This window comes from Python bivittatus, unplaced genomic scaffold (genome assembly GCF_059951505.1).
Source record: "Python bivittatus isolate LINGU-HERP-01145 unplaced genomic scaffold, Pbiv_v1 ctg000610_np1212, whole genome shotgun sequence".
NCBI lineage: Eukaryota > Metazoa > Chordata > Lepidosauria > Squamata > Pythonidae > Python > Python bivittatus.
The window spans coordinates 41,117,440-41,142,766 of NW_028277088.1; the positions used below are offsets into that span (position 1 = coordinate 41,117,440).

At 39.4% G+C, this 25,327-nt stretch overlaps 1 protein-coding gene across 1 annotated transcript in view; it reads right to left on the reverse strand.

Annotated features, from left to right (window-relative positions):
- The window catches only part of TRIM71 (tripartite motif containing 71), a 40,976-nt gene extending 22,426 nt beyond the window's left edge, over window positions 1–18,550 (reverse strand). The window contains exon 1 of the mRNA XM_088150634.1: window positions 17,621–18,550. Within this exon, the coding sequence (XP_088006760.1) occupies window positions 17,621–18,550 (930 nt within the window). The remainder of the gene's footprint in view (window positions 1–17,620) is intronic.
- Between the last annotated feature and the right edge of the window lie 6,777 nt (window positions 18,551–25,327).

Consider the following 25,327-nt stretch of genomic DNA (forward strand, 5'->3'; position numbering starts at 1 on the left):
TGGAAAATTTTTGATACCTCCTATTATTACCAACATTTCTTGTAATTTCCCTTTCAAATAAATAACTTAAATCCTGATTCACTGCAGCAATGAAATGAGAGCTTTAAACAAGGTAAAAAATAGGACCAGCATATATGATAGAGACTGACCTCAAATAGTTTTAAACTTTGGAAAATATCAGTGATATTTTGGTAAATATCACTTAATTTTCTGTCTCAATTAAGTGAAATTCCAAACATTCAGTTTAATGCAAGCAAGTTATTTATTTGGAATAACTGCATTAAATACAGACTTCACTTAATTTCAAAGTAACTAAATGTATTTTTACTCCTAATCTCACTAATTTAACAGCCTTGGTTTTGAGAACCAGACCCAGAATTATCTCTCGCTCCCTCACGTACTACTTCTGAGTTTCAGAGATGTTTTAGAAGTATTTGCCATGTAGCAGAGGCAGCTACTAAAAACTAATGTAATAGAATAGGGCAGCCTTCCCCAATGTGATTCCCTTCAGGCGTTTTTAATTACAAATATTATCATTCAAAAACATCACATAGCTCAACACATACGAAACAACCAGGAAAAAGGATCCTGGTATAGAATACCAAGGCTTGCAATTATGCATTTATACTATAAACAGATGCCTGAAAAGGTATTTAAATTAGACTAAAACACACACAAATTTTAAAAAAAATCTTTGAAGAACCTAGGAAATTTTGGAATATATTGACACATGGTGGCTCCATCAGACTAACCACTTAACACGGCAGTACACCAATGAGTTGCAGGCTTTTCATTCAAATGAGTAATATTCCATGCTAGAACTTTGGCATCTGTAGGATACCTGACATCCAACACACATCATTGTATAAAGAAGCCTGCAAAATGATTTCAGCAGGTTTCACGGTCACCTTAAGAAGCAAAGCTGACTGCACAAAATTCACTGTTTAAAAATGAAAAACAAGGTCAGTCTTGTGATTTGTTGGGAAGGGTAAAACGGATTTCACCAAGTTGACCTTTCTAATAGAAAGTTACAAATCCAAGACAACCCTGATGTAAAATAAGCCACAGTTAAGCAAGTAACACAACCCAAATAACAAAAGTCACAAGACAATTTGATAGACCATGTGGCAAGTTAAATGCAAATTTATTTACTACATTTATACCCTGCTTTTTCTCCAAATATTCAAGGTGGTGTACTTATCATTCCATCCAATTTTTTTCTCACATCAGGTGCCCTTTAAAGTAGGTTGTCTTGAAAGACAGTGACTGGCTCAAAGTCACTTAGATACAGAAGTGCATAGAAAATAAATAAAAGAAACCAAAATGCCAGACAAGATGTTGAAGTGAAAATGTTGCCTGCATTTTGGATACAAACTCAACACGGAGATTATAGAGAATTCTTTAGCTGCTGTCAGATGCTGCTCCAGATACTAACAGAGATAGGATTCTTGTGGGAAGATAAAAAGTCATTTCAGAAACTATGGAAGCTGGCAGTTGCCTATATCTGCCTGTGGTTTCAGGCAAAAGATACAAACTACTGTTAGGCACAGAGTATTAATCGATCTGAAAAATAATATTCTAGATATTACATTAAAAAAGACAAGTATTCCTATGGATATACACTGTTTTTTGTGGAGTCCTTGGTGCTCTCTGAGCTTGGTTGTTTGCTTGCAGGTGCTTCATTACCTGACAGTGCACTGAGCACTGATGATGTTACCTAGTCGGGTAATGAAATGTCTGCAAGAAAACAACCAAGCTCAGAGAGCACCAAGGACTCCACAGTTCAACCCTGAGCTACATATATTCTCTTCTATTGGAACACAGTGGTTTTCCTTTCATTATTGTGTCACAAAACAAGAGGATGTAGTTGCAGAAATAGAATTAAGGAGCATATGTGCAGGGTGATACCGTATCTGCAACAGAGGGTTAAGCCCCACTGCTTCTTGAATGAAAGATTTAGCACTGATCCCACTTTTGTGAATATCTCCCACAAACACCAATGTTTGGTTCCTTTGTCCATCATAATCAACACCTACCCCTTCACTTTTTATCTTGTAATACTTCTCAGAAACAGATTATCCTTGTGCTAAGAAAGTTCTGTCCAAAGTATGTCTGAGAGCATGTGCAGAATGCCCTACCATCACCTCTTAAAAGCTCCAATCTCCTGCCTCCACACACTTTGGAGATTACCTGCTCCTGAATTCAAACATTTTTTTCCCATTTCATTTTATAAAGAATATAGTAAGTTAAGCTTGTTGAAAAACATAGAACACATAATGTATTATGAGTCAGAAATGCACATTCAGTAGAAATCCCAATTCAGTTATAACTAATAAATCTGTCATAGTACAAGAGATCTATATTTACTAAAGATGACTTCTCACTCAAATAGTATTAAAAGTCATGTGTTTTTCCTTCTCAAATCGTTTTAGAGGAATAGGGCATCCCTAATTTAGTAATAAACCATAAGATATATCTGGAAACAGACAAAGTGCAAAGCCCAGCAGCACTGATAAATTAAAAGATTGGGTCAGATTCAAATGGGCGAGTATGCCAAAGGTCAGGTCACACTAAATCACTGCTTTTCTAGCTGCCATCAAGGTATGGGGCTAACCTTTATTTTTGAAAAAAAAAAAGGCTGATTTTTCTTCTTCTGGTGGCAGTCTGACAGAGTTGGATATTCCGGCCCCATCACACTATATAATTTCCATCATGGGATTATATTTAAAACACCTAAGTTCCAACATTTGAATGAGGATAAAATATTCTGTTAAAGATTAACTCTTAAAATGTTTAAATGTATGGATGTAATACAAGTATGAAAGTACCGGCACGCAGAATTTTCAAACACTCTATACACACAGGCTTTGAAAGGAACAGAGCAACCAGAGACTTTGAGAATTAAAGATGTAAAGCAAACTGACCAGCCTCAATGTGAATCAAACTGAATATAAAACAAGCTGAACCCCTTTCTTTAATATTCCTTTTGGCCACTTTACGCTCCTTAGAGACAAAAGTTTTTAAAAAAATCTTATAGGAAAAATATCAGTCCTTAATACAGCCAGACTACTTCCATTGACTCTCTTAATCTTTCAGCATCTTGCAACATTTGCCAACCTTACTGATCTTCCCAAGAATAGGTTGCATGTATTATTCTCAAGATGTGTATGATGGACCATTCCCCTATTTAAAAAAAAACTTCATTATGTTAGAAATTACAGAAAATATGGAGATAACTAGTCAAACATTTTGGATGGGAAAGTACAGGACGGTGTCAGAAGGGCCAGGAAACAGCAAGCTACAAAATATTAAATACAGGCAATCAATCTTCTGAAATAAAATAATTTCTCCATGGTCCTCTTAGAAAACGAAAGCAGCAATGAGAAAGAAGTATTAAATAGTGATCAATGCAATGTGTCACAAAGTGCAGAAGGTCAAAGGTAATGATTAATATTGTATAGATAACAACACTAGGACCTTAGGACTGGTTCACAACTCCCTTCCTAAAATATGATACAATTTTTTACTCTTTGAGGAATATAAGATGTAACAATACACTTTTAGAGGATTCCTCACTACCAAAGCTACTGTATAATCAACATATGACCTCCAATTCCCATTCAGAATCATCTAGTATTAATATTTATTGATAGGCCCCTTAGTACTGGGAGTTTCAACTCAACCAATAACATCACTCAGTCTTGACCAAAATAAACATATAGGACATGATCGCTATTTGCAAGTAGCCAATATACAGTACCTACCATTTACATAGCACTTGTCACTGGTATGGTTCTGCCTTGCTTATAGTGGTTTCCTTAGCTTAATTATCCAAGAAGTTGCAAATTAGAAGGCTTTGCAGAGAGAGTACAGGTGTGAATTACCCTACAAGTGCTAAAGATTTTTGTTTAAATCTATATGTATAGTATACTGGAGGAATGGCTGAGATATGAAAAGGGAAACTTGACAATTTCCTTCCTCCATTTTGGACTGTCCTCTAACCTTTTGTATCTGATTAAAATACTTTTACTGCATCAGAAATTTACTTTGTCACGTTGAGTAACCTGAATAGGCTGAATATCTATTTCTTCTGATGTTCTTTTAAAGATATGGAATTCTATTAGCTTTGATATATTTTTCATATATCTATCGAGCGTTAATTCATCCTAAACTTTAATGCTCTAAGAGAAGGGCTACAGTTATGTGAAAAAGTAAGTACACCCCCACTGAATTGACTTTTTCAACATATTTCAACATACAGGTATTTGATCTTCATTTGAAGAATATTGATAAAGGGGATATAATATAACAAATATAATGCAACATTTTAATTTTATAGTCTATTGTGTAATTTAAATAAACAAAAATGCAAATTTTGCATGTGGAAAAAATAAGTACACTCCTACATTTACCACTACCTCAAACACCTAAAATTAGAACCAGGTACACCAGATTTGGTATAAACAATTAGATCATTAGAGAGGATCTGGGAGGAACCTGTCTATTTAAACCTCAGATATTTAGTCTGATTGGCTCTTTGTTGTTGAAGTGTGTGGTATCATCATGCCTAGATCAAAAGAGCTCTCTAAGGCCTTCAGAAAGGAGGTTTATAGATGCATATGAGTCTGGGAAGGGATTTAAAAAGATTGCCAAACAATTGGACATCAGTCATTCCACTGTCCAAAAGATCATCTACAAGTGAAGAAGATTTCCAACAACAGGCCAGGCTATCCTAGCAAGTTCGGTCTGAGAGCAGAATACAAGAAGTCTCTAAGAAACCCAAAATTTCATAATGTGACCTGAAGGTAGCTCTCACCACTACTGATGTCATGGTGCATGAGTCTACCATTAGAAAGAAGTGGCACAAATTTGATCTATGTAGAAGGTCTGCTAGAAGGAAATCTTTGCTGTTCACAAAGAACATCAAGGCAAGACTAAAGTTTGCTCATGAATACCTAGGCAAAGAATAGGACTTCTGGAACTATGTGCTCTGGACAGATGAGGCAAGGATAGAGTTATTTGGCCACAGTACCAGAAGACATGTTTGGCCAAAACCAAAGACAGCATTTCACCATACGAACATGACGCCAACTGTAAAGCATGGTGGTGGAAATCTTATGATTTGAGGCTGCTTTACTGCATCAGGGCCTAGGTAGCTCACCATCCTAAAATCCACTATTAATTCTTCATTGTACTAGAGCAGTTTTTTTTTCAATTTTGGCAACTTTAAGATGGGTGGACTTCCACTCCCAGGATTCCCCAGCCAGCCATGTTGGCTGGGGAATTCTGGGAGTGGAAGTCTACCCGTCTTAAAGTTGCCAAAGTTGAGAAACACTGTACTAGAGGGTGCTTGAGGATAATGTGAGACCATCTGTCAGAAGATTGAAGACTTTGCAACATGACAATGACTTTAAACGTTTCAGTAAGTCTACTGAGGAATGGCTGAAGACAAAAAAAGAAAAGAAATGGAGGGTTCTGGAGTGGCCAAGTCAAAGCCCAGATCTAAATCCCACTGAGATGCTGTGGGGTAACTTGACGTGGGCTCTGCATGCAAGAAACTCCTCAAACATTGCACAATTCTACTATAAACTAGGAGGAGTAGGAAAAAAATCCTCCCAGTTGACACTGGAAACTGGTAAACAGTTATAAGAAAGGCCTATTTGAGGTTGTTTCTGCCAAAGGGGGCAATACCAAGTATTAGAGCCAAGGATGTATTTACTTTTTCCACAGAAGGAAATGGCTTTTTTTTTAATTATTTACTATTTTTATAAATAACTCAAGGCAGTGAACATACCTAATACTCCTTCCTCCTCCTATTTTCCCCACAACAACCACCCTGTGAGGTGAGTTGGGCTGAGAGAGAGGGACTGGCCCAAAGTCACCCAGACAGCTTTTATGCCTAAAGTGGGACAGTCTCCTGCTTTCTAGCTTGGTGCCTTAACCACTAGACCAAACTGGCTCTTTTTTTGTTGAATCAATGATTGCAAAGTCAAATTTTCAGGGTTTTTTTGTTCAATTATATCACCTTTATATACTATTTGAATGAAGGTGAAATATTGTTATGTCCACATACATTTAAAAAAAAAACAACTACATGGGGTATACTTACTTTTTCACATGACTGTAAGTGAAAAAGTAGATAAATGACAAGATGGAAAACAAACTTTTCTTCATTAGCAAACTCTATAATTGTGTACTCATTTATACAATAACTGTTTAAGGCATTCTTTGCTTGAAGCCCAAGCTTATTTTTAACAACCAGTGAAGGAAAGGAAACAAAATAAAAAACAGGGCTTTATTTTCTTTAGAATTCCCCACAGAGTAGCGAGGCCAAAAACTGGAGAATTCTGGATTTGGGAAGGCTTGTGGGATTGTAAGGGGCAAAACAAGTGCCTTAAGGCACCCATTTTAAATGTCCCCAAACTAAGCTCTGGTACCACTCAGAGTGATGTGTGACCCAGACATACCACACAAATCCTGGTGTAATTCTCAAAATGACAAAATGTACATTTCTGCATTATAGTATCTGTAGCTGGAGTCCATCTACACCACACTGTGAAAATTAATTTAATCCTCAACACTCCTGAGTATTCAGATAATAATAAACATATGGTATGCATGAGTTTATGTCATTTTCACAAATGTAAAATAAGGAAACATGTAGTACTCTAAACAACAAATTAGGCAGATGAATTACCAGCAAAGCATGTCAATAGAATTTTGCCTACAAATCCCAAACCATCAGCAATTCTTAAGGCTATGAATTTGTTCTCTTTTTCAAAAGGGGGGAAGGAAGAGAAAAATTTAAGGAAGGATCTTTTAAATCTAATGTAAGCAAGATCAACACTGGCTTCAAAGACATGTATGAGTGAGAAAGTACAGAATGTTCTTCACAAGCTACTTAGAAGAAACGGCTCTCTCTCACAAAGTCCACTCAAGTCTTTTCACCCCAACTATTAGTATTATTTCTCATTTGTCCCCTATTTTCTATAAATGAAGGGAAAGAAACTGGGAACTCCTGCTTTACATTTTGGTAAATCAGCCTGGACTGCAAAATTCAGTGAGCACTAGATGGCACCAAAGAGGTACCGAAAATTCTAACTCTTTGCTACTCTCCAGTGGTGGTCTGGATTTTTGGAACCCAGCAGTTGGATTTATGTTACAACCCAGCAAAAATGGAGGACACTGCATTGGGGAATACTATGCTAGGATTTCAATATGCTCCTTATTTAATGAGTTTCCTCAAAGTTTCAAGCAGTGTACAGTAATATCCAATGTTAGGATATGACAGAGTTACCACAGTTTAAGAGTGAGCCTAAGGAAGACTATTGGACAAAAAGAGCATCCAATATTCTGAATATGGACAATACTAGTAAGAGTAAGGATGGGAAGAAATAGCCACAATAAAATTTAAAGATGAAACCAGTAAGCAATTCAAGGAATCTATTTTATCAGTATACTAATGCTCACCTCTATTATTTATCTGGGTCCCAAATAAAGACTGAGAATCAGAATAGTTCCTGGAGTTAATCTACAATCTTATTGTAGAAGAAAAAAAAAGGATCCAAATGAGGAGATACAACAAGTTCATTCTTGCACTCCAAACAGTTTATTGGTCAAGCTGTATCAGCCTCAGTGAAATAAAACATTTGTCAATAAAGCTATCTTTTTCTGCTGCTTTTGTTAAGTTGAACTTTAGTAAAAGGGAGGAAATGCATCTCCAACTATTAAGAGCAATCCTTAGAGAGGGCAAATAAAGTTCCCTTCCCTCCCTAATAAACTGTACAATACTATCTCACCTGTCAAAATACAAGTTGTCATTTAGCCAGCTGTCCCTGCCTAACAAAGGCCTTCTTTTCTGCAATTCTTGCTTTCTTAAACTTAGCAAGCAAGCTTTCATCTGACTTCTAAGTCCTCATCTCTAGAATTCAGTTCCAAATTATGCATTCTAAAGTGGCAAAACGGTGGCTATATTTCTCATCTTTCCCACAATATCAAAACAGAGATTATACAGAAACTATGTTCACAACATAATGCTAAGCCAAGATTTTTTAAAATCATAGTTAGCTGAACATGGTTGGGTAATCTACAAGATTGGATGGAAAAGTCCAGATAATCATTCACTAGGTAGCAGCGAAGACAGTTTTCAGCATCTATATGCTGCCGCCGCCTACTGTCCATCTAAATTTTTGCAGCCCAGATCTTATGGACCTATATTTGGTTCACACAGTAACAAGCTATGACAAGTAAGTTTACACAGCACTCTTAGCAAACCCCTTCATCATTTATTTACTTATTCCAATTTATATCCTACCTTTCTGTCCACAAGGTACTCAAAATCAGTTAACAATAAAAAAGAAAACAGCACTTAAAATATAATAAAAACCCTTAAGGTACTATAAAGTAACAAACTGAAAATCCTAGCTAAGAACAATATCTTGATCATGGCCATGGGGTGTGTGTCTGTGGAGGGTGGAATAATGAAATAAGCATGATAATGTCATCACACAAAATCTGTAACTTATGGACTTGCTTCAAACATCAGGACTCAAATCCATAAATGACATTTGCATGATGACATCACATGTCATCATTTTGATGTCATTGTGCTTTGCTGAGGATGTTTCTAGTCTTGATCTCTTCTAAAAGATGAAAAATATTTACAACTCTTGAGAAAGTATAGCCCATAGCTTAGGAGCAGCACAGGAGAAGCCCTTTCCCATGATCCTAATAGATGGACCTCCATAAGATATGTACCAGTAATCAATTTTGCTTAGCAGCCTAGCTAACATCTTACACCAACTCAAGTTTCTGGATGTTCCTCAAGGATAGCCCCACATAGAGAGCAGTAATCAACTTGGAATATAACCAAGTCACAGGTAATTATTTCCAGATCTGACTGACTCAGCAGTGTAACAAGTGGTGCACTAGATGTCATTATTGCAAACATAGTTCTTGCTGCTGCTGCTCCTCCCTGGGAATTCAGAGGTAGCTGTAGATCCAGGAGCATCTAGAGACTGTTTTTGCAGGCAGAGTGCAACTTCATCCATAACAGGATCAACCCCAATTTGGAGCTTTGTTTTTCACTGACCAACAGTACATCCATCTTGTCCATGCTTAATTTCAATGTATTCACCCTCATCTAGTTCATTTTGTATTTAAGCAATCGTTGACTTCCCTGGAACTAGGTTAAGTTAAAATTAAATGGTTAAGAGCTGGAAATCTGCTTCTTTACTCCAAAGGTCTGGATGACTTCTCACAACACTACCATGCAGGTATTGTGGAACCCTGTGGGACTTCTACAGGCTAACCATGCTACTTTATGGACACTGCCCTACACTAGGACTGGAAGTACTGTGAAACAGCTAACCTCAAGACCCAGCCCCATCAGGCTACCTAGAAGAATCCTATGATGGCTTACATGATATGTGTTAATCAGGCCAGTGTCCATCCTTATAATCAGTCAACGACGTGGCATTAAGTCATAAACAATTCTTGTGTTATATGGATATATTACAAGGGAGGAAAGAAAAAACTGGGAAGAATAAGAAAGTGTCTCTCTTTATACCAGTAGTTACATTAAATTAGGTCAACACAGCCACTGAGGGATCATATGCCAATCTTCTCCATCCTTGTGCTTTCCAGATGTGTGCCACTTCAAATATTATCATCCCAAATTGGATAATATTTGTCTAGTTTTAACACAGGTGTTCATATGCAAATAACCCAAATGCAAACAGAAAGATATTGGCCGCAATCAGTATAATAAAAATTACCTGGCACCGAGTATTATTTGCTAACTTTCTCACTCGTTTGCACAAAGGAAGCACATGGTGTAGATGCTGCAGCCGTTGTACTTCATTGGACAGCTGGGCTGTAGCTGCTGACACGCAACTGTTAGGATAGATTTCATTTTAACTCAATAACTACTGACACTGCAGAAATACAATACTTCAGAAAGAAAGATATTTTTAAACCGAATTACATTCTGCCACTCTCTTCACACCAAGTTATTAAAGAAAAGCAACAAATGATTTTATTCCACCCTGTACTAAGTTTGCCAAGAGCTTTCAACTGTCGTGTTTGTTGAAGATAAATGGCAAACTGATCAAAAGAGGGGAAGAAGTTTTAGTCAACATGTACGAAGTACAGAATTAGATCTGAATCTATTTTACTAGAGTTCGATTGGAAGTAGATGGGGTCAAGTGCCCATCTCTCTTCCATTCTGTCCTCACTATAACAGCTTTGGCTTGTTGATCTCTGCACCTCACCCCACCCCCCTCAACATTCACAGGAGCAACATAATGGGCTGCATTTGACAACCACTGGGAATCATCAGTGCCACTACTCGGTTTCTAAGGAAATGTAACTTCCTGGTTTTCATTTAAAACAGAATTAAGATGGCAGGCTTTTAGAGACGGAAGTATACACTACATACCAAGATGATGTTGGAAGTATAGTTTCCCCACAATATTCCTAAAAATATTGTTCAATAACACAGTCTTAATTTTTCCTTTTTTGTGTGATTTAACATTGCAAGTAAGTCTAGTAGAATACAATAACGAAAATCAGAGAGTTTAATTTTAGCTTCACAGCAATTAGTATACATTAAACAGGAATGGCTTCAGTCAAGATGCTCTCATCAGGTTATTTGTAAGTTTAAAAGGTCATGCTACTTTGACAGAGCAGGAATATAGATTCCAGGAAGTTCAACAACAAGGCTGTTTTTTTCTTGTTCAAAATACACAAAAATTGTTCTCATTTTGTACAGCAAGTAGAGATCCATCTAACTGTAGACTTATTTTTATAGTCTTTTATAGACTTATGCAAGAATCCCTATTTGTCACTACAGGAAGAGACTGGATGAAATGGCTTGAACACAGCTGAAGTTATTTCATCTGATATTAAACAGGTTACAAATTTAAACAACAATCATTACTTTTCTCCAAACCCAGCTGCCCCCACACATGTCCACATTATTCTTTTTACCACAAAAACATCTTAGACTTTCCCTACAAACAGTAGCAAGTAAAACTCATGCTAACAGAGGAATTACCACTGCTGTAGTCAAAACTGACACACAAGACAATGTGCCACAATTTCCAAGATATAACACAAGTGCTTATACCCAAAAAAGATCCTCTTATTTTACAGTGCAAGTAGGCAAACTATACACTAGTGTACAGTCTTCATACCCTACTGCATTTCTTGTACAAACCTGTGGCACTATATGAGACTTCTCTAACATTTTTTATATGAATAGAGGCAACTCTGGTAGTAATCCACTACTTTCTCTCCCACACAAGCAGCCCAGTGCCAATTGGTTCACACTAAAACAAAGCCAAACAAGGTTTTTAGCACCAGGTTGGGGAAAACTGTTCAACTTAAAACTATTCTTCGTATTGAGCACTTGCAAAATGCTTCACCAGGTGTAAAATACTTATGCTCTTTCTTGCATGGTTCAATCAGTGCTGAGCCCCATAACAGAATAATATACAAGAAAAAGTTGATGGGGGGCATAAATGTTAAATAACATCATTAACTGATACTCTGTAAGTATATGTGTGAGTCCACCTCCTTATGTCTAAAAAGAGTCCAACTATTTATTTTTAAGGGATCCAAGTTATCTCACAGAAGCTGTTGGTGGAAATAATTACAATATATAGAACACAGATTTGGCACGCCCAAATCCAACCTTGCTAATTCATGAAAATCAATACCTGAGCTATAAGATTGGGGCATTTTTCGTTTTAGGTCCTTTCCCTCTTTCCTTCCCTACTGCAAACTTAAATTGCACTTCTTGTCATTGTGTTCAAAAATATTTGAGCCTCAGGGAAATGTTTAACTCTCTAATTTTACAATCTCTAGAGTCAAATAGTTACTTTTTCACTAGCTGTGTTTTGATGTGACCATTGGGGTCACTTGTTATGATAGCTGGCACCATGCAGTCTGTTGTTCAAACTTTTTCCCAGAGATAGTCAAACCTTTTAGGTAAACAATTTTTATTATTCCAGTGCGGTGGTACTGGCAGGCCGATTAAAGAAGCATTTTGTAGATGCCCTGAAAACGTGTAGTCTAGTTACATAACCAAAACTCAGCATTACAGGGCCCTTATTATCTACTCCAAAATATTTTTAATACTAGAAAAAAATAATGCTTAAGGAAAATCCCCAAATGTACACAAATACTTTATCCTCTTCCACTATTTCTATGCATAAATATATCTGAAATACACAATGAAGCATGCATGCTAAGACTCCATATATATTTTTTATCTTCAGTGTCCATTTAAGATGTAAATTTTTATTTTAAACTAGAAAACTAACAACTACATAATGCAACACACACAAAGCAAAATGCACACACAGTGAGTAAGCCAGGAAGAAGAAATTTTCTCCCACCCCACTTAAAACAGGAGTCTTACCAGAAACCTCAGATCTCTGATATTAGATGGAAACACTGTTTCATGTATACTGAAATTCAGTCAGGCCAGGCGAAACAATTTCTGAAAGCAAAGCAATCAGAACATATCCATCCTCTGAAAAAGCTAAGCTTATCATATAAGGACATTCTTAAAGAAATAATACTCTATTTCCTTAGCCTTTGCTTTTCACGCTCCCGTTTCAACTTCTCTGTGTCAACCTACCCAACTAACTTGAGATAAATATGTTTGCTCCTTACTTGAAAGGTATCCCATTCGAAGATAATTCTATTACTATACCCATCTAGCAAGCACAAAAACATAAACAGCAAGTACACTAGTACACTATCACAAGTACACAAAGAGAAGGCCCACTAGGCTTAGTGCCCCCACCCCCATAGCAGAGTTGCAGAAGAGGACAAAAAATTGTGGAGAGATTTACAAATAGGAAAAGACTGAATACTGATATTCACTCTTTAAGAAAGGAAACAGTGACTACCAAAATCATAAAAGCACATGGAAAAGGCTTCTAAATCCTGTATAACAGCTTTCAGTTTGTGATATTTGGATGAACAGGTTAAAAAACAACAACCAAGATTAAAAATATAATTCTGAATAGACTTATTTGGAAGGAAATTTCACTGACCATAGAATTTACTTCTAAGTAAACAAGCAAATGATTGTAGTGTTCTAGAATACTATAAATGTACAATGTTTCAGAGAATCTCCAAAATACCAACTGGGTAGATTTACAGTTCTCTACAGCAGCCTTTTTCAACTGGGACCCTCCAAATGCTGGCTCAAAATTCTGGGAGCTACAATCACAACCCATCTAGAGACTCAGTTGAGAAACACTACTCCAGAAAATGTTAAAACAAAACAAAACAAAACTGCAAGATGTTGTTTAGATACATTTATGCGACAACATAATATTTTCTTTCCTATCACTATTTAGTAGAACAGTCAATATTTCTCTGTTTTAACTTGCATTTTGAATGATTCTGGAGAAATAAAGGCCATCAGAACAAGCGATGGCTTTTCTTAAAATAGAACCATACGCAGCATGTCTCTCCAAGTCATAACAGGCATTCTAAAGAACAGCTAGTAGTCAGTGATGAAAAGAAATAGCTGAATTCATGGAGTAACCTTGAGGGGACTACCAACACAAGTCATACCCAAGTCCGCTTTCATGAAATACCTGAGTTACAGATAAGTCAAAAATAAGACTGCAGTTGAAATTCCCCATTGGTTTGAAGTCAGAGGGGCTGTTGTCTTCCATCCCTGCCAATTACAACTCTTCATAACTTGTCATGGTAGCCCTTGTGTTAGAATAGCACACTGTGTCAGAAGGTTTCTTAATCCTCAATGGTGGCTTTCCAGGGAACCCAGGAGTATGTAGTATGCCAGCCTTGTGCAAGCAGAAATAGGTACCTTTGGAACACCCCTAATCCCCTTCTCCCATAAAAATCTTATATTAACTGAAAAACTGTGCCAAGTGTATATCCCCTTAACATACAAATTTTTTTTTTCACTATAACCCCAAGTCAAGACTCTCTTTAACAGCACAATTCTGAATTTTTTACCAGATGTAATCCCTATTCTATTTGGTATTTATTTCTATTTAGCTATTCCTAAATACTCACATTTAAAATTACAACAAAAAAGTATTGTATTAAGTTATACTGAGAGGTTATTGATGGAATATTTGCTCCAAAAGAGCTATCATAAATAATGTGACTAAAAAGAAGAAGACACAACATGTTCTGTTAAGTGTTGAAGTAATTCTTTAAAAATGAGGAAAGAAATTAACTAGCACTGCAAAGCAGAGTACAAATTTAAGTTTTTCAGTATACAAGACATCACAATTATTTAAAACCCAAGCATTATGATAAAGATGAATTACAATACTTTGTCCAAGATACTCATGCACAATACAGCCACAAAAATAAAGTATTTCTAGGACTTTTTCCCTACAGAATTCCTGTAAAATTAATCTAGTAAATGAGTAGTAGTGAAAATAGCATGAGGAAGGGATGGTTGGAAGAGAACACTTTTTGATGTAACTCCTTCAGGACAACAGAAATATTCATATATTTATATCATTCCTGTAAACACCACACAATTTACCTTATCATTCTTAATCTTGTATTAGGAGTTCCAACTTTCCTTCAGACTGATAAATATTCCTATTTGTGGCAAATGCTAGAAAGCTCAGTGGGAGACAGCCAAGTGCTAATAAGGAGATGTTTGCATTTCCTCAAACCCTTGCTAAAAACTCTAATAAAATACCTTCTCTTAAAAAACAAAAGTAGGCACTCTTTTTCATTTTTTAAACAACCACACAAAAACGGCAAAAGATGAGCAGCCATCCATTTTCAAAATAGATCATGGATTCTTTTCTTCCAAGCTACAGAGTATCTAAATAGCAATAACTAATGATTCAGCTTCCAAACCTGGTTGTTATCTTTCAGTAGTAAGGATCAACCAGGAACTATAGCATGGAGTAAGCTATCCTCTAACAATGAAGCTAATGGAAAATTCCACTGTGGTCTATGCAAAGGGCTAAGAGGAATGTCGGCTTACAAGTTGTACTTCCAGTGCCTGCATTCACAACTAGGTGTTATTCTTTGGGATCCGAAGCAATGATTCTGTTAATAGTTAATAGTTTAATAGTTATTAAAATAACTATTTTTAAAAATCTATAAACAACTGATCTTCTTTCAATTGCAGTACTCAGGAAATAGATGCATTTGGATGTACTAACTTGACACTCTGATCTTAAACCTTTTATTTATATATTACCATAAGAGGTCATTCAACTTACACCAAACACATGCAATTTCAAACCATAACTATAGACAGAATTATAATCAGTACACTGATTCACTTGCTTGCTAAGTTTTCATTTTGCTTCAGGTATTCCTTATTGATCCTATCCCTTGAAAGTAGAAAAAATCTGTCAGAATGCCATTTTCAGTTATTTATATGTGGTTCTTGCCCAACTTGCAAGAAATATAAGTATTATAAACAAAGTATCATCTGTGCAAGAATAATGATCTCCATCAATTTAGACACTTTCAAAACAGCACTACAACATGTGCATCAAATTTAAGAATGTTTTTACCAACAGGAACAGAAACTCACATATTCTGCCCTGTCTTTTCAGAATGGGAAGTAATTCAGACCATTAAATATGCCTCACATCAAAGATATAGTGTGCTCAAATAGCTTTCTCCTACTATGAAGTAATGCTAGAATCACAAACTCAATTTTCAGGTTTCTTCCCCACCTACCCCCAAGCTCCCCTATTTCCAATGTAACAACAGTGGTTGTTGAATTATCTTGTTATTTTCCTTATATCAGACAACCTCCAGGAAAGCCCAGCAAGATTTCTTTTAAAAATCTGAAATATTAATAAAAAGACAAAGCTTTTTTTAAAAATGCAAAATAGAACATATGCAAAAACAATCAACTTACATAGGTATCTTTTCCCTAAACAAAAGGTCAGTGGGCTTTTTTTAATAAAGGAAAAGGAAAGACAGTGGCCATCAAACCTACACTGAGATGCTTGTCTTAAATCTTTTATTTACTAACGTGAAATAACTTCTGTGCAAATGATACTTCACACATGCTCAGAAATACCAGCATCCCAACTTCCACAGCTGGTTTAAACTGACACTTATAGATTATTTGTTCAGCATCTCCCTTTACAAGAGCACTTAGGTTTAACCCAAATCTTATGTGCTAAAAGTATGTCAGTGCCTTACTCCTTCATCTGCAGGAGTCTGTAATCAGGAGCTACATCAAGCAGGGAAGCAAATTTACCAGTCTGTTTACTCGAAGACATAAATTAAAGGGTTACTGAGCACCTTGCCCATCTCAAGGGCATATGTAGTCCTGGGAATGGGCACAAAACCACCAAATTGGCAGAGGAATGTGTAGCAAAAAACAAAAAGATGTGCCTGAAATTAGGACTGCCAATTCTCACATTTAAGATTTCTATCTTGGTATCCCTGAAGAAACAATGCATGTACTTTTCTCCAAAGCATTGCGAGAAGCTCACCTCTCTGCAGCATCACTCTCCGCCGCCCCCCCCCCCAAACACACACAGTTGGTGCTGTTTTTAAATGGCTCCAGCTATTCTCTCCCCCCTGCAGCACATGGAAAAGCTCTGCTGCTTTGTAGAACATTATGATTTACTCCAGTTAAGCTTGGACAGCTCCACGTGAACAAAAGCATGGAAGAAAGAGGGAAGCTGCAAAAAACTAACCACATAAGCAAAGGAAAAGAATTAAAGAAGGGGGAACTATTTTTTTAAAAAAGGAAATTAAAGCCAACAGATATTCTGGAAACTGAAAGACATTCCTGTTAATGGGGAGGAGAGACTGCTTGACAGCCTGATGGGAAAAGAAATCATGTATGCCTGTCAGAACTACAACACAGTTCTAAGGTAAGAAATTTGTACTGCATAGCCACAAAAATACCGAAGTTACAAGAAGAAAGAACTGCAGAAACCTCTTGCTCAGTTATCCATTACACAAACTCCATACATTTGTAACCTTGAGGAGCACCAAATTGCCCTCCCCACCCCCCTCCCAGCCTGTTCTGAGGAATTTAGCACCTTTGAACAACTTCCAATATGTACAGGATGCTATCATTCAATTATTTTGAGACTGATACAGTAAAAAAAACTATCAGCATATGTTTGTGAATGAAAGTCCATCTTGAAATCCTAGTGTGCCAATGGCCCTTTTTATTTAGCTGTCCCTTAATCCAGATTATCACTGCTGGACACAGTCCCACAAAAGCAAGGCTAAGTCTTTACTACAAGATGTGTTTGTGTCTATTCGAGAAGGAGCACACTTTTTTATATATCCCCCCTCAGTACTGCTACAACCAAAACATATGTTCCAAGCCCCTCAGAAACCAAGCCATGTCCTAGCCATTGATGATGGACTTGGGGAAGGGATTCACAGGGTTGCCCCTGCCCCCCCACCTGTTGGCCTCTTCCTGCTTCCTCGCCTAGGCACAAAGCAGAATGCCTCTGATTGGACAGTACCCCTCCCCAAAACGTAGGGGAAGAAGGAAAAGGCCACTTCCTCGACCCCCTCTGTGCACAAGTTAACGAACAGGGACTCTTTGAGGACCAGCCACTTGACTGGTTCTGCTGGGAGAGAGAGGGGTGCTCGGGACACTCACCTCGTCGTCGTGGTGCTGGCAATAGTTGACACGGTCCGGGAAGACGGAGAGGATGTTGTAAGGCGTGCCGGAATAGGGCTGGCTGAGGGCGAGCTGGGCGGCTGCCGAGGCGGGGCCGGTCCCCGCCGACGCGGGCGGCCCTGGGCCAAAGCGCTCGATGAAGTGGTCTTTCGTGAGGCGGACGCGCTGGTGGGCGCGCACACAGTTGTCACACAGGTGCTCCTGGCAGTCGAGGCAGCGGGAGCTGGCGGCGTTGCCTTCGTCGCACGAGCTGCAGCGGGGCTCGCCCTGTCGGCTGTGGGGCCGCCGGAGCAGCAGCGCGGAGCCCCCGCCTCCCCCGGACGGCGCCGAGCCGGCGGCAGAGCCCGGGGAGGACCCGCCTGCAGAGGCGCGGTGCTGCTGCTGCTGCTGCGGCTGCTGCCCGGGCTGCTGACGGGGATGAGGGTGCCGGTTGTTGGCGTTGCTGTTGCTCGCCGCCCCGCTGCCGCCACCGCCGCCTCCTTGGCCGCCACTGCTGCCGCCCGGGCGGCCGTTGTTCTTCTGGTCTTCGGCGGCGGCGGCGGCCACGACAACCACGTCGAGCAGGTTGCTGAGGAGGAAGTTGGAGGAGGGCAGCGCATCCATGCCCGACGGCTCCGAGATCACCACCTTCTGGTCGCAAATGGGGCAGCGCAGCTTGAGAGAGTCGCCCGCGGTTGGGTGGCGCTGCGCTTCCAGGCACTGGCGGCAGAAAGCGTGCAGGCAGGGCAGGACGTGGAGCCGCCTCGACGGGGTGCAGGACGACGACCCGCCTCCGCCTCCGCCGGACGAGTTTGAGGTCTGCGAAGAGGACGACGAAGTGGACGAATTAGAGGAGACTGGAGCCGGCGAGCCGCACATCTCCTTGCACAGCGGACAGATCTGGAAATCCGACTCGGGGAACGAAGCCATTGGGAGGGGTGGGGAGGGGGGGAGGAGGGGGAGGGGGCAGCGCAGCGCGCGCGCGGCTAATAAGGAGGCAGTAGCGGCAGCGGCGGCGGCAGCAGCATGAACCGAGGCGAGCGACGACGACCCGCGTTGCAAGCCCTGGTGGGTGGCATCAATTAGTCGCTGTGTGGGGGCGCTGCGAGGATTCCTGCTGCTCCAAGCCGCCCCTTCGCGGGCTTGGCGAGACGGGAGCGGTTTCAACCGGTGGCCCTCTCGCTTTCCCCTTCCTTCCCCCTCGCTTCGCCCTATTCCTTAAGCAGCGCCAGGAGGCACACGCTCCTCTGGGTTGCCACCTCCCTCGCGCTGCGTTTGAAGCTGCTTCCCACCCGCGACAGCGTCTTCCTCCTCCTCCTCCTCCGCCGGCTCAGCGCTTCTCGGACGGCGAGGCGGAAGAATGAGGGTTTCCTGAACAGAAAAGTGCATCGGTCCCTTCTCCTCAGAAATCCAGCGTGAACTGGATCCGGTCGGGCGGCTGTTCTTCGCTTCCTTCTAGGGAAAAAACTGAAGGAGGGGGGTGAAATCTTCTCTTTAGTTGGTGTATCAGAAGAGGCGGGTTGATGGCGAGGGAATGAGGAAAGGGCTCGGCGGGTGGAGAAGGAGAGAGGCAAGAGAGAGCGAGGGGGTCGTTTGCTTCACTTCTCCTTTCTTGGGGACTCCGAGAAGCTTCGGGAGACACGGAAGTTGCCCCGGCAGATTCCTCCGGCACCGATCCGCCGCTGCGGGCTCCACCACCGCATGTCTTGGAAGCGGGAAGCAGCGATGGCGATCCCTCCGGCGCAGCAGCTCTCTGGGCAGGCGGGCGTCCTAAAGAAAAAGGGAGTGTGGGTGGGTGATGCGTGTGAATGAACGAACGAGCGCGCGATCTTACGCTCGAGAGGTCGTCTTCTTCGCGGGTCCACGCCTTTCCCAGGTCTCCAAGCGGATCCCCCGGGAAGCCGAGTGAGCGCATCGATCAGGTCCCTTCTTCTTTCTCGGGATTTCCCGAATCGGCTCTTCTTCGCTGCTGCTGCTGCTGCCGCCACTAAAGCGAGGGCGGCAGCGGCGCGCACGCGGTCTCGCTCTTTCCTGTAGCTTGGGCGCACACGCGTTTAAACCGGTGAAAGGAGCCGCCTGGGAAAAGGACGGTGGTGGCAGGTTCCGGCCGGCCTTCCTGAATTATTCATGGGGGGCGTATTAGGTTCGCTTGCACAAACTGGAACAGCGGTGCAACGCTTTCCCCAGGCCTACGGTCCGGCAGCACCCTCCAACTCCTTTTGCTGCTCGCTCCGTAACCAGTGCGATCACATTTCCTTTGTCATTTCAACTCTTCGCGTGGTCTTCCAGGAAAAGAAATAGTTAAAAACGAAATTCTTATTTGACGCTCCAAAGATGAAAAAATCCCCGACGTTGTTATCAAGAAAATCTATCCCGCGGGAGAGGGGGGGCCCGCCGGCCGAGGGTTAAATTAACAACAGTCATGCAGGAGCATGGAGAGCCCATTCGATTCCAGCGGAGCCATCGTGCCGGTGAATGGGTGGTTTCTCTCTCCCTACGTTGCTCTGGATTTTGCACTTCTAAAAAAAAAAAAAAGCCTTTCCCCTCCCTCCCCCCCTCCCCGATTTAGGTGAGCCTGATTTTTGCAGGGCGCCGAGATGCTCGCATTCCTGGTCCGCCTCTTTCGGAACGCCTGTTATTGAAACCGATCGAGAGTTCGGAATCCTTTTAATCTCCAAAGGAGCGAACTCACTTCCGCCTGAGCGCTGAGGGGGTGGTTAGAGGGAAAGGAGGAGGAGGAGGGGGAGAGGAGAGCTCAAAAAAAGCAAACAGGAAACATTAACCCTCTTAGTGCCGCTGCCTTTTGTGCGGGGCTGCGTCGTTTCAGGCTGAGCATCGAGGTTCTGGAGGTTCTAGCAAGCGAGCGGAAAAAGCGACGACTTGGAATGAATGCGCGGCGGCCCCTTTTTCAAGAGAGGCACAGGCGTGGGAGGATTAGGAGTCAGCGTCGGGGAAGTTCGGTTTCTTCAAGCTTACCTTTGAAGATCTTAAATTTTGCTCGGCTGGTCTCAAGCACCCTGTTTATCTGAAAGAAGCCCAGCTCAAGCTTAAACCGGTTTACTCAGATGTACATCCCTATTTCTAGTAGAATTATCCTGAAGTAACTGCACAGCCTTGCAGCGTAAGATACTACGATACTGAAAGAATATTAGTTTTATATTACTATTTGAACGGGGAAGGAATAAAAACATGTCGTTAAAGCCTGTTTTAAACTAGACAATTAAAAGGACAGTGTCTTGATCTTTACTTCACATATTTATACTTTTTAGAATAAAATAGTTACTCTAGAGCAAAGAGTTTATCCAGGTTAATGATCAGGAGCCTTAAACAGCTACAACACAGCGTTAAGAAGTAGCATTCTGAAACCAGTGTTTGTAAATCAAACAATTTCGGGACTGAAGGGTTCCACAGCCTCGTTCCAAAGAAGGAAATTAGGGATATCTCCGATTAAAGAAACTTCATGAGATTTTTCAACTGATTAACCAATGCAGTAAATCTACATTCATTTACACATGAATAAATTCATTCTGAAGGGAGTGAAAACCAATTTCTGATTAATAATCTGCATACATTTTTACAGCAGATCTCAAAAGAGGGACTCCTACCCATGTCAGTCCAAAGAGGGAAGATTTCTTTAAGATGGTGGTGGAGGTCAGTTGTTAGATACATTGTTATGCCACAGTGTAGACCTCCTGATGTCAAATTTTGGATCCAACTATTTTTAAGCACTTGTATTTAACTTCATAAGGTGCAGAAGGCTGTTCATCTGATAAACATTGAAGCTCAGCCCTACTGATTTTTGAATAATAGTTGGGGATCAAGTATGTTTACCACATTTTTTCTTTAATGCAGGAAATAATTTTGTTGAATGTAGTTTTAAGAACACTTGCTTTTCATAAAATGATTGTAATGCAGCCACAAGTATCAGATATCAGAAAAGTTGATTAAGATGCATTCCTAAATATACTTACAAAGGAGTAAGCTCCTTTGAGAACAGTGCAACTTAATAAAAATGTGACGATATTTATATTTTTAGAGTGAAACTCTTAAATTACAAGATGTGCAGCTAACTGTTCATTGGTTTCAAACTGCAGCTTTGATGTACCATGATAGAAAATTGTCAGTCATGTGTGGCTATTTTATCCATAAGAAGAATACAGAACTGATTGTTCATTTACTGAAGCCAGAAGAAAAGCTGAAATACCATGATAATAAAAGTGTAGACTTTTGGGGAAAGACCATAACTCAGTGGTTAGAATACTTGATTTGCAAGCACCAGAGATTTTAACTTCAGAAAAAGATAGTTTTACTATCTTTCTCATTTAAAAATAAAAACAAAAATCTTGATTTTCTTCACTTAAGATCCAACCATGTGATTGCAGATTCCTGAAAAGAGTTCTGTAAAATTAGGAATCAAATTTATTTTAAATCATACTTTAATGACTTGTTATATAGAACTAAATTCATCAGAATGGGCTGTTTATGCATTAAACATACATGCTGTCTAGATAATTTGTGTCAGAAAGGGTTTCTGCACACTTCTCAGAGTCAGAAAGTGCTGTAATTAGTGTGTTTGAAATATTTCTCAGACTCCCTTCTTGCTTCTTCAGGGTAACAGTGCTTCTTAGGACTTGATGATTTCCATGAATCATGCTTTGGTAACCACCCATTTAGATTACTACAGCATAGTCTTCCCCTACCTGGCCTTTCTAAATAAATTGGATTACAAAGCCCATCATCACCAGCTGTGGGGCTGCTTTTGAAGACAATCCAGACATTTAAGATGATGCAAAATACAGCAGATCTTATAGGGAGCAAGCATGGATATGTGATACTGTACGATTTTTTTTTCCTTTTTATGGCCTTCTAATTAATTTCCAGGCCCACATTTTGACCTGAAAAGCTCTATCTGGTTGGAAACCTAAGGAAACTCAGCTCCTCAGGTTCTAAAACCAAAGGGTAGAGCATAAATTTAGAGCCTTTTTACTTATGGCCACTCAGTTTTTGATTTATTGTATTTATTAAGCTATTTGTGAGCCACCTTATATCAATAGACATCTGAATTATGAAATGTTTGCCATAGAGAGGCTTGCCCAACAATTTACAATTATTTTAATTTTAATTAATTACTGTTTAAATATCCACTGAATATTTCATTTCTGAATTTCTTTTAATATTTGCAATGATCTTTAGACCTGCAGTTTTGAATATGCTTGCTATTCTCATGCACTATTCATTATTCTCTGCTGCACTGCTATTTGCTTAATTAATTTGTCCTTTACAATTTCAGATTGGCATAATTTTGTCAAGCTGTCCCCTTTCCTGTCTTAATAAAATTCAGCAAAACATATTCAGCTTATTTTAAATTCTGAAATGTGTAAAATGCAAAGGACAGTTTAAAAGTTCTAGGTTCAAAATAAAAACATGAAAAACATGCACACTGCTTTACAAAACATTACATTTACATTAAGACTGCAATCCAGTGTATATTTATTATTCACTTCCTTAACAAATGCTAGAGATAACAGCCATCAATAACTATGCTGAAGCAGAATCATTCCTTATAGTCTTTTCTGTTGTGTATACATGTGACAAGTGAGATAAACAATAAAACTTTGCAGCATAGTGTAAGCCAACCAGATACTTTTCCAGAATGTTTCATTCCAGAATTTGCTCAGTATTACATGTTATCCATCCATCCATCCATCCATCCCTCCCTCCCCACTTTTGTAAAGTTTGGTTTTCCCCAGCTTATGCCTTTCTCTAATTTCTGGCTGATGCTCTTTTCACTGTGCTCAAAGAAGAAATTAACATTTGATATTTATGATGATTAGGAATTAATTGGGGCATGCCCTTAGAGCTTACTCTGCAATTCAGACAGAAATCCTTACTATTTTAAAAAGGTAAATTAGTACTATAGATGTAAAAAGGGAAAAGAATACACGAAGAACCTCTCCTATAATAAAGAATAAAGAAATTTGCCTGATCAAAATGGAGATATGTTGCCTTACTGTCTAATGGCTTTTGCTGAGACTTCCTAAAAAGCAGAGGAACCTAGTGCTGTGGATCACTCTGGCTAATTTGTCCAAATGCTACTTTTTGAGAAGTGGATGATGAAAGCGGACATTTGCTATTGACTAAGTTCTAAAATGTTGAATTGATCTTGACTTTCTGGAAATATGTGACACTGTTTTAATGTAACAGAAACTCCATGCTCGGGGTGGCAGATAAAATTCCCATCTAAAAAGCAAAGGTCTTAAACATCAAAATTATATTGCAGAAGTGCTCAGGTAACCCTGCTTTTTTATGATTCCCCTTATGTTTTGGAGGACAATGAGACTGAAGCTGGTAGGTTGGGACAATGGGCAAAAATTGTGTGCCCTGCCTTGCAAAGGTTTTCCATTAGAAGATACAAACAATTAATATATATGATAGTCAATCATTTCAGTCTGTTCTTGAGCCTATTTACTCAGCTGCCACGCAATTCACTGCTATCCTATTTATGGGAAAGCTAACTTTTCTGAGACCAGTGGGATTCCCTTATAAGAGGTCACAGCTCAGAAATAGAGGCCACAATGAGTAAGAAAAAGATGTCTGTCTTATATTTCTATAAAGTTATAAAATAGAAGAAAATATAAACTTGTATATACTGTGACAATACTGTGGATAATTATAATCATGCACATGGTAGTTCCTATGCCACCATAAACTGATAGTGGAGGTTCATTTCTGGGCTTATTACGAGTTGCTGGTCTTGTTATTTTAATACTCTTAAGAGTAATAATTAATTTTCTGAAAATGAGATTAGATTTAAAGGAAATGGGAGTCTGAAATGGTAACTTAATGTCAGTGTGACCTTCTAACAAGTTTACTAAAACGTGTCTTGCCTTCCTGTCTCATTGTTACTTTGACCTTTTGATAGACCATGCCAACTCAGCTTAGTTTATACATATGATGTTGAGGGTGAGTATCACCTAACAATAAGTTTTTAGTTTATATTTAAACTTAATTTATACTTGAACAACAAATTAGGCAAGAGCAAATTTCTATAAATATCTTCTTTTTAAAAATAAAATTGAAAGGGTTGAATTTTTAACCTAAAATAATTAGATTTAGTTCTATAGACTAAAAGCAAGCAAAAAATACATGCAGATATATAACAAGGTCCTTCCCAACGGGATCTGCCAGTTTCCAATGTATTTTGGTGTTTCCTGTGCAAAGGAAGATCTTTAATAGAATATTTGCTCAGACACACAGATCTACCATTAGGCAAGAGAATGTATCTCTAAGCAAGTTCACAGGCTGAAAACTTCTTAATGGCATTCAAACACATGTTTGTGAACCAGCTGGCTGCTTTCTCCTTTCTCTTCCTTTTTCTCCAAGCATTTCAATTATACAGTGGTTCCTATACCTAATTACATTTAAATCAATGGATTTTATTTAACTCTGTATTATGTTGTGTCCCCAGAGGCAGGTTCGCACAACATGCTAAGCTTGGTTGGGATTTAACTTAGCACGATGTAAGAAAGTAATCATAGACTCTGCCATGTTGAGAAAAATTGTGCAGAAATCCATGGGAGTTATGTTAGTAATATTTAACTTGAACTGATTTCAATAGATCTGTTCTAAGTGTGACCTGTTTTAGAATTGTTCTTTTTACATTATCTTTACATGCATTTGGGGTTGAATTGCTGAAGTTCTTGCTGG